General features: G+C 41.2%; 2 protein-coding genes across 3 annotated transcripts in view; both read right to left on the reverse strand.

The window, feature by feature from the left end:
- The window catches only part of dnajc2 (DnaJ (Hsp40) homolog, subfamily C, member 2), a 31898-nt gene extending 27847 nt beyond the window's left edge, over positions 1 to 4051 (reverse strand). The window contains exon 1 of one of the 2 annotated variants that reach the window (XM_080753971.1): positions 3907 to 4051. In XM_080753971.1, coding sequence (XP_080610097.1) covers positions 3907 to 3964 — 58 coding nt within the window. In that variant the 5' untranslated portion in view covers positions 3965 to 4051. The remainder of the gene's footprint in view (positions 1 to 3906) is intronic. The other variant, XM_080753972.1, reaches the window with a different exon arrangement.
- A 5268-nt stretch (positions 4052 to 9319) lies between these two features.
- The window catches only part of LOC308308986 (neoverrucotoxin subunit beta-like), a gene marked incomplete at its 5' end in the record, with an annotated part of 7405 nt that continues 5954 nt past the window's right edge, over positions 9320 to 10770 (reverse strand). The window contains one exon of the mRNA XM_080754439.1: positions 9320 to 10689. Within this exon, the coding sequence (XP_080610565.1) occupies positions 10130 to 10689 (560 nt within the window). The 3' untranslated portion in view covers positions 9320 to 10129. The remainder of the gene's footprint in view (positions 10690 to 10770) is intronic.

Raw genomic sequence — 10770 nt, forward strand, 5'->3', positions numbered from 1 at the left:
GATCTGCACCGAGGCTGGAGGAGACACATTTATTATTATGATTAGTTTAGTTAACCAGCGGCCCACCGGCTCCACCTGGATCTGCACCGAGGCTGGAGGAGACACATTTATTATTATGATTAGTTTAGTTAACCAGCGGCCCACCGGCTCCACCTGGATCTGCACCGAGGCTGAGACACATTTATTATTATGATTAGTTTAGTTAACCAGCGGCCCACCGGCTCCACCTGGATCTGCACCGAGGCTGGAGGAGACACATTTATTATTATGATTAGTTTAGTTAACCAGCGGCCCACCGGCTCCACCTGGATCTGCACCGAGGCTGGAGGAGACACATTTATTATTATGATTAGTTTAGTTAACCAGCGGCCCACCGGCTCCACCTGGATCTGCACCGAGGCTGGAGGAGACACATTTATTATTATGATTAGTTTAGTTAACCAGCGGCCCACCGGCTCCACCTGGATCTGCACCGAGGCTGGAGGAGACACATTTATTATTATGATTAGTTTAGTTAACCAGCGGCCCACCGGCTCCACCTGGATCTGCACCGAGGCTGGAGGAGACACATTTATTATTATGATTAGTTTAGTTAACCAGCGGCCCACCGGCTCCACCTGGATCTGCACCGAGGCTGGAGGAGACACATTTATTATTATGATTAGTTTAGTTAACCAGCGGCCCACCGGCTCCACCTGGATCTGCACCGAGGCTGGCAGAGACAGACAGAGACAACGCTCATCAGTTCAGTGACAGGGTTCCCACACATCTTTACCAATAGGGTATATGCATATACACCATTTTGTTCTACTTCCGGGTGTCTTTCGACTTCCTTCACAGGTGTTACTGATGATACTAATGAAGGCTCTGTTCCATTCTGCTCAAACAGAGTCAGGGCAGCTATTGTGCATGTTGGCTCACTGGAAACACTCTGCTACACCAGTGGGTCTCAAAGTGTCCTTGAGTGGGTTCCAAATGTCCCCATACAGGTGTGTAACACTGAGAGTACAAATGGAAGCAAATTTGATTCCATTTGTTGATTCCATTTGTACAGAGTTATGGGGTCCTTGAAATTAAAGAAGCATTGTACAATAAATCAAACAGAGCCTTAATTAGTATCATCAGTAACACCTGTGAAGGAAGTCGAAAGACACCCGGAACTTGCCGGAAGTAGAACAAAATGGCCTATGTGCATATACCCTATTAATTTCCTAAACCTTTCCAAATCTTTTCCAGAATATTTAACCCAATTTCCAGGACTATATAACAACAATTCAGCTCAATAATTAATTTAAATAATTTTAATTTGGACCCCTGGTGATCCCCGGACCAATGTTGAGAAATGCGACGCATTGTGAGCTTGTAGATCAGCTATTTTTTGGAAAAGACATTTGATAGAGTGAAAAAAAAGACTGTATCAAGTACATATATTATAAGTATCTTTTATCAATTATAGAGGGTTTAAGAGGTAGGTCTACTGGATATGCAGCTCGGCAAATGAAAGGTGAATAGAAAGTGCATGACGGAGGACGATATCGCGATAAAATAAAATAAATAGATCTGCAAGCTCTCAACGCCGTTGAGAGCTTGCAGATCTGCTATTTTAGTCAAAGGTTCTTCTCAGAATGGGGGAAGCGAGGGTTCAAGTTGTAATAACTATGAGGACCCCCTAGGGGGTCCCGGACCCTCTGTTGTAGACACCTGGTGTAAAGTAACTAAGTACATTTACTACAATTTTGAGGTGTTTGTGCTTTACTTGAGTATTTCCAATACTTTTACTTCCACAAGACCAAATTCGAGAAAATTCGTACCAAATTCGACCTGCCCAGAAATCCTTTGTACCGATTTTTCCAAATCAGAGATTTTGTCAAAAATCATTTCTCCTCCTTTCCTGAGAGGCCGAGGAGGGATCTACCTTGGGAAACTCTCCTCAAGTTACAGTCTGGAGGGAGAGGACATATTTCATACTATTCTATCACCCCATTAAATATGCTCCCACTGGTTAAGAACAGAGACAATTGAGAGACTGAACTGGGTGAAACCTTTCCTGATGAATGGTGGGATGGGGCTTATTTCAGCTTATTTACGCACAGGAACCACTTAGTTAATGCATCTCACACAGTGTTGTTTTTGACAGCAAATTTTGATTTAGTTTTAGTCATAGTCTTTTGAATAAAATGTAATTTAGTTTTAGTCATAATTTAGTCACCTGAAAAGTTTTAGTTTTAGTCTAATTTTAGTCGACTAAATATCATACGATTTTATGGCGACTAAATCTACAGTTGATTTAGACGACTAAAATGTATTTTGGCAGGCATTGATGGCATCGTAATGACTGATTTTACACTTGATTGCGTGCTGAAAATAGCCGATCTACAAGCTCACAACGCGTCGCGCTGCGACGTGTTGTGAGCTTGTAGATCTGCTATTTTCAGCATGCAACACCTGAAACATAAAATGACTCTTCTCCACCAGTCCCTCCCTAACGTTTTAGTCTAGTTTTTATTTTGTTGACGAAATTGTCAATATATTTCGTTTTAGTCATCACAGCTTACTTTTTATTTAGTTTTTGTCAGTGAAAGAAACGCAGTCGACAAACATTTTTCGTCATAGTGTTAGTCGACAAAATCAACACAGATCTCACATAACATTGAATGACAGACGGATAGAACACAGAAACAATGCATAGGAAATTATTATCAATAAAAAAAGGGGGAAAGCAGTCACAAAGGAGAAAGACAATAACAAATACAATAACAAGGGGGAAAATAAATAATAGTAATAAAGAGAAATAGGAGATACTTTTAAGTTAAACATTCTGAGCTCTTTCACCACAGAACACTGTGATGTTTTGGGTTAGTATGGCAGGGGTATGCAGCTGCCATACCCTGAGTCCAGAGGGGAAAATAAAAGTTACTTTTAAATATAAATCCATGAACGTCTCTTTGTCTATCTGTGCCGGTTATGTTGTTAAATAACAGTAAAATAACTACAAGTGGAAAATTTAACAAAATGGTCATTTTAACAAGTTGGTTGTATTCTCCCCATCTTGAAAAAAAAAGAAAAAAAGTATATTCCCAGGTTCCGCAGTGCAATGCATTATTGTTAATTGTGGCACGTTTTATTTACTAACATGCCAAGTTTAGCTGCACTTGAACAACTGCCATATCCCCCCCCCCCCCAACTGCATATCCCCCCCCCCCCCCCCCTTCCCCCCATCCAGGGGGGGGGGGGGGGGGAATAGAATGTACTTCTTAAAATAAATGTATCATTCATGCCCTAAGGAAGTGTTTCTCAAATGGGGGTACCCCTAGGGGTACGGTGGGGTACTGCAGGGGGTACTTGAGGAAAACTAGAACATGGGAATATGTATTTTTACTGTTATAAAACATTGACAGAGTTTGTGTGAACCTGCTCAACTGTACATTTCTAAACCAAAGACATCAATTACTTGACTAGCAGTGACAGTTATTGAATAGAAAGCAATGTCTATTTGCCATTATGATGTTTTATTTTGAAAGTATTGGCATGGGAACTGATGTCGATTTTGTTGTAGTCAGGGGAAGGGGGTCCTTGGCTTCGGGAATCACTATAAGGGGGGGCTCCAGCCAACCACTGCCCTAAGGTATGGCAACGTGACTGGTGTCTTAAGACACCAGTCATGTTGCCATACCTTAGCTTTTTTCTGAACTAACGCCATTGGTTAGCCTTGTTAGCAGAAGACAGACTCTCCTTCTGGCCTCAGACTAACAGACTCTCAATGCTACTTGATGGTGTCTTAGGACACCAGTCATGTTGCCATACCTTAGCCTTTCCTGAACTAACGCCACTGGTTAGCCTCGCTAGCAGCAGACAGATCAGATCAGATCCCTTTGGCCTAAGAGACTGAAGACACTCAAAGCTCACCTTGCACGGCTTGGCAGACCACCGTCAGGTCCTCCTCCAGAGCTTCTAGCAGCAGCATGTTGACCTCCAGGAGGTGTTGGTGTGGTGGTAAAGAGCCGGTAGGGTAACGGTGTGTGTGTGAAGCACATGGGCCTCCTGATGATCAACCAGCAGACAGAGTGGTGTTCCTACCGGTTCCTACTGGAAGTAGCACCACAGCGGCGTCACCCCCTGTTCAGTCCGGGTGCAACACGACGTTTGCCAAAGAGGTTCCGCCTAGAGATGGGATTTATGGCTCTTTGAAGTGAGCCGGATCTCTGGGATCCGTTCCTTTCAAAGAGCCGTTCAAAAGACTGGTTCATTTTAGTTACTTTGTAGATTTTGATTGTAATTACAAATAACTTCAACCCTATACATTTATTTCTGACATACATAGGTACGTACATACCTGCCGAACGACAAGCTCACAATGCGTCGCAACTGAGCTTGTAGATCTGCTATTTTCAAAAGATCTTTCTACATTTTATTCTTTGGAAAACCTGTGAAACAGGATGTTCTGCATAATGAATGAATACTTTCTACTATTGGTAGGCTACTTTGTAGGCTACTTTAATTACATTTTGATACCAATACGTTTGTACTGTCTTTTACTCAAGTATGTTAACATTCCAAACTTCTGCTACGTTCATTCAGAAAGGAACGGCTCGCTATACTGCGAACCGAAGCATATCGTTCATTTCAAAGAGCCGTTCAAAAGACTCGATTCGTTCGCAAACGTCCCACCTCTACCTAGTACTGTTTTATTTGACTTGGGGGGGGGGGGTCAACTTTGGTCGCAACCTGCAGGGATTTCACTCCTCGCCACACACACACACACACACACACACACACACACACACACACATATGCACGCACGCACGCACAAACACATGCACACAAGCACGCCAGGACATTAACAACGTATGGAAGTTTTTATTGGACTTTATTTTTTCGTAAGATTTTTCAATGAATTCGTAAGGTTTTTCAGTCTATCGTGCATATTTTGTGTTTCGTCTTTGAAAATGAAACCCTTCGCAGAAAAAAAACGACCTCGCAAAAAGAAAAATAGCATTCGCAGAAAAAATTATAATCTTTGTACGTGTTTGCGTTCACATTTTTTCTACGAAGCATGCCATTTACGTGTTTGTGGATCATTTTTTACAACACCAAGCCATTTTTTTTCTATTTAACTGCGATGAATAATGTCCCATTTTTACCTCTCCTCTCTTCACAATTACTACTTCGTGCATAATATCCATACCGTGTAAACTGTACTCTGGAATTTCAAGACTTGGCGTGTATTTTCAAAGTCCTGCGACTAAAAAGACGACCGCAACAGTCTGCGAAGCACAACCAATCTGCTTGCATTGCATTCAGCGCACACAACCTCTCATCATACGGACGAAGTCTGAAATATACGAATACGACGCATGTTTAGTCATATTGCAGTTATTTACACAGTCCAGCAGGTGGCAACATTTCACCAGTGCTTGGAGGTTGTGCTGTTTCCTCAGTCCGGGGGTCCGCGCCTCCCGCCTGTCACCCCGCCGTTCAGGGGGTCCGGTAACCAGTCCCACCGGAGCCTCAAGGACCAGCAACTATAATGTAGCAGATATACAAGCTCGCGTTCCTGCACAAGTTACACAACGTGCGCTGCGGGGCAGCCGAGCGCTCCACGGACCCCCGCTTCTCAGGGGAGCTCCTGGGGGTCCCTGCCTTGCCTCCGACCCACCACCGGGAGTCCGCCGCGCCGTTCGCGGACCACCAGCGCCGTTCCCCATTAATGAATTTTAATGGGGATGCCTAGATTCAACATTTGGGACTTGGGAAGTTGGGAGTAGGCCTATAGGCCTATGCATTATTTTATTGTTTTTATTTAGGTTATTTATTCATTTAGCTTCACATTTCCAACCTGATAAGGATATAGGACATATATTTATGGACCCGTTGCTTGTAAAGAAAGAAAGAGACAGAGAGAGATTATTTGATGTGGAAACGGTGACGCTTATTAGGCTATTTTTTATTAGGCCACGCGTTCTTGGGCTATTTATTGTTAAATGAATCAATAGGTTTAATAGCCTATAGACTATATATTTTATTTGTGTTTGTGTTCAAACTGTACATATTAATATTAGGCCTATATTATTGGGGTTTATGGGTTTATTTATTTATATGGGGTTTATGCTAATCTGTCCATAATAGTAACTGAAGTCTTCAGAAGGTGTCCATGGGATGAGATGAGCACAGTCCAGTCCCTTATATGATGGGAATCCCCAAAGCCATTGTACACTCACAACCAGTAATAATATAGGCCCAATAATAATATGTAGGCCTACAGTTTGAACACAAACACAACTCGACTTGACTCGCCTGATGGCATGGGGAATTGTTCAACAAACCTTGGGACATTGAACCTTTGTAAAAAAAATAATAATAATATAATAATAATAATTAATAATTAAGAAAATACAGTCCTTTATCTTTTGCTATATTTTTCTTTTAGCTCTACTTTTCTTTTTTAAATATCAAAATACTTGTACCTATTGTGATTCAATTATTAGATGTTCTGATTTAAATACCTTTGGAAATATACAGTTCTTTGACTCTGCTATCGAAAAGAGTTTAATTAAATATTTGGCTGATAGTGAACCATAAGTTCAAGTCTACATCTGTCCCTTTGGCAGCATTTGTTTGGGGTTCTAGGGTCGACACTTTAACTCCTTCAGCTGTTGTTTTAGGGGGGAATTGTTGGGTTAAAACCATTTTAATATCTATTATATTTAAAACACCAACTTCAGTGTTAAAAGTGACAAGGTGGTTATTTTGTTGTGATCTGATAATAATGCACGTGATGAGAATGTCTCCACTGCAGGATGTCAATCAGGTCATAATGCCCAGGACAGGATAACGAATTGGATAATGCCAATCTGGCCTTGTCCTTCTGCTACTGGGCCCAAGACAAGGAAAACATCTGATATCTATTGTTATTGTTTAACTGTCCAATGAATGCTTGACAAATCTATTTTCCCTGTACCTACTGAAGTATATTTGTGAAATGATGTTACATTGTATTCAGATTCAGATTGAGAAAGAAAAGAGAAACATTTATTGTACTGTACCACTGGACATCTATTCTGTATGCTGATCTGAGGCAGTGCCACAGATCACGTTCAACCCAGAGTCAACTCAAAGAAAGGGTCGAACTCGTTCTTCTGCTATACCACAAAAATGTGGAATGCCTTACCGAAGGCCATAAAGGAGTGTGGATCACTAGCATCCTTTAAAAATGCCCTGAAAAACCACTTACAGGCAGCAGCCGTTCGCAACTGGTAAAAAACCTAGCCCAACCCTACCCTCCCTGCCCCTTCCTTGTATATACTTGTATACTTGTATATTCCTTATACTTACTGTTTGTTTAGATTTACTGTATATTCCTTGTATATACTTACTGTTTATTTAGATTTACTGTTTTTCTTTTCTTTTTTTCCCCCCTTTTCTTTACATATCTACTGCATAGTACTGTGTTCTATTTGTCTGTCATTCAATGTTATATGAGATACTTCAATGGTTTCCTGTTGAAATAAGCTTAGTCTTTTCATGGATCTCCTTTTAGTAGACCTTGTACCAGTGAACTATACCGTCATGAATCTGTACATTTTCCTATGCAAACTTCTAATAAAGCCTTCAATCAATCAATCAAAATGCTCATTGATTTAATATACAGTAAGAGAAAAACCAGACTTACACTGTGTGGTCTCATTTATTGTGTGGGAGTGAATTCAATCATTTGGGGGGAAACTGTCTATTCATATGGAATATAATAATCTTTACATCAGATATTCCTCTATAAACGCACACAGCATTGTGAGATGTGCAAAGTGATGTATCATGAATCATTCTTATATCTATATGTATGTGATGTGATGTGGCAGCAGAGAAGAAGGGAATAATAATTATGAACATAAACAGCTCGTTTTTCCCCATATCTATTTTTCTTTTTTCTTTTTTATCACAGATGCCTATGTCTTGTAAGGCAGTCTGTCTTGGAGTTCCAGTAACATTGTTTAACTATGAATTTCTCAAATTAGCCTTCTGGCCCGCCAAATCATGGCTTAGAAAAAATTGTCCCGAGGCCAAATCTAATAGCCCACCCCTGGCCTATCAGTGGTTCTCAAACCTTTTCATGTCAAGGACCCCCAAATTGATATGTATGAAATAATCAAAGGTATTCATTATTAAAAAATATGGTTAAAAAAAATAACTAAAGTTTTTTTCATTTTGGGGGGCCATGAACTTTAGTTCAAAATGTGGAATTATGAACTATGAATATAGTGATTGATAGTGAAGATTATATTGATTTGAGCAGCTGTAGTGACTACTGTGTATTTCAGTACAAACAATTCTGATAGTATCAAAAATGTAACCACATGAACGCAAAAACCATAATAACACAACACAAGAGGTCAAATGTAGGAATAGAACACTTTATTTGTAATAACAGTAACATCGCCCCCCCCCCCTTACAGTGTGGTGACAGTACACTTCACTGGTAAACGGTCAACTAAAAGGATAAAAAGCTTTCAGGTCTCAAAAAAGCTTTTGTCAAGCAATTTGGGTCCTTTTTTAACTGATAACATAAGAGTTATAAGTTGAATGACAGTCAAATAAAACAGTACAAGGTGCCCTCCAGACGAGGCGCGGTCACCGCCTCCTAGCAATTCATTTTCAATGAGAGGCTTTTTCTGCCGCGCAGCGAAGTTTTGGGTTGGCGAAGAGAGCGGGCGCGGTCCCGTGAAATCCACCGCCAGCGTGCTGGTTTGTGCATGGGTACGCGGGCGGTGAGAGGTGGATTGTGTTCATCTTTGTGAAATACCGCGCAGCGTTTACTCACTGAGCGAGTGTGTTTGTGTCTCACCGCGGTGCGGCCACCGCTGATCCTAGCGGCAGCACCGACGGTGACCACGCTTAGTCTGGAGGACACCTTATGCAGAAAAACAAGAACAACTTGTAACACAATGCTTAGTCTGGAGGACACCTTATGCAGAAAAACAAGAACAACTTGTAACACAATGCTAAATAATAATGGTATTTGGTAAGAATAGACTTTGTTATCTTTTTATTGATTGATTGAGCGAAAATTGAGTTTTTAGTGTAGCAAAATGTTCATAAAATATATTTATTTACGCGTCACTGCTACTACTGCTGTCTGTTGACACAAGAGGTCTGCCTTCAGAGGTGGGGGGGGGGGGGGGGGGGGGTCCTGCAGGGATTTAGCTCCTCGCGAGCGTAGGTGAGTGTTTTCTCTCGGTACAGAAAGGTAAAAAACTCTCACGGCAAAAATGTATGTCTAAAAAGTTTTTCTTTATTTCTCTTTGTATTTTCACAATGGTATTAATTGATGTAACAACAGCACAATGTAAAGACAACAACATTGGTTTCATTTTATTGAAGATATCAGTAAATATACATGAAAGGGTTAACATAAATGTTTTACATTTTATAATTACATTTTATAGGTAAAATACAATGGTTTTCAAAACCCTTCATTGGAGTAAATGTAATCTTTTTCATTATCAATAAAACTTTACAATATTCATGTTTAAATGATAGGTCACGACCCCCAAAATAATAACATTTAAACATATTTGTCCAATATTTGACCAGTTGATATTTTGATTACTTTTAAAAGTCCTTTCATTGTCACCTGGGGTCCCTCTCGGGGTCCCTCTGGGGGTCCAGACCCACAGGTTGAGAACAAACCTTTTCATGTCAATCTGAAGAGTTTGTTCCAGAGACTCCATTTTTACAAGATTCCTTGTTTGAAAATAGCAGATCTACAAGCTCACAACACGTCGCACCGTGGCGTGTTGTGAGCTTGTAGATCTGCTATATTCAAATAGTCAATGAATGCAGTAAATGGTTAAAGTGGTTACACTGATTTTGATGCTATATACATGAATGTTGCTGGGGACCCCCTGGAACCCCCTCAAGGACCCCTGGGGGTCCCCCGGCCTCACCTTGAGAACCACTGTATAAATCTGTACAATATTCATATCGCTATGGAAACCAAACCATATTGATAATTACATTATGATACAACGCTGTCTGTCTGTCCTCACATACGGTCTGTCTGTCTGTCTGTCCTCACAGCCTGTCTGTCTGTCTGTCTGTCTGTCTGTCTGTCTGTCTGTCTGTCTGTCTGTCCTCACAGCCTGTCTGTCTGTCTGTCCTCACACAGAGACACAGAGGAGTCAGGTTGAAACCCAAACCCAGCATAGAGAGGTTCAGTGAATGTGGTCTGGACGGTGTACAGGTGAATCAGCGTGTCTGAGGACACTTCATAGAAGGACAGAGTCCCAGCAGGAAAGTCCAGATACACTGCTACTCTGTTGGAGTCAGAGGGACGATCAGGAAGGTAAGTGAGCTTACTATTGTGTATGACATTGTATCTGTTAACATGGTTACCATCATAACAGTACAGTCTCCATGACATTTTATTGTATCCAAGCTCACATTCCTCACCCTCTCCTTTCCTACTGATTCCTCTGTAAGTTACTGCTATAGTAACCTCTCCACTCCTCTCTACCTCCCAGTAACAGCGTCCAGTCAGACCCTCTGTACACAGAACCTGGACCCACCCATCAAACCTGTCATGATGATCAGGATATGAATGACGCTGTTTCACCCGAGTCGCCTTCCTGTTGTTCTCAGAAAGAGAGAGTTTTCTGTTTGCTGTGTTTGAGTCCAGTGTGAGACGATGAGAATCTGATGAGAAAACAACACAGTAAACATTAAATACATCATTCACTGAGTGACACACACACACGCGCGCACACACACAAACAC

Source organism: Nannobrachium achirus (genome assembly GCF_963921795.1).
Source record: "Nannobrachium achirus genome assembly, chromosome: 23".
Classification (NCBI taxonomy): Eukaryota; Metazoa; Chordata; class Actinopteri; order Myctophiformes; family Myctophidae; genus Nannobrachium; species Nannobrachium achirus.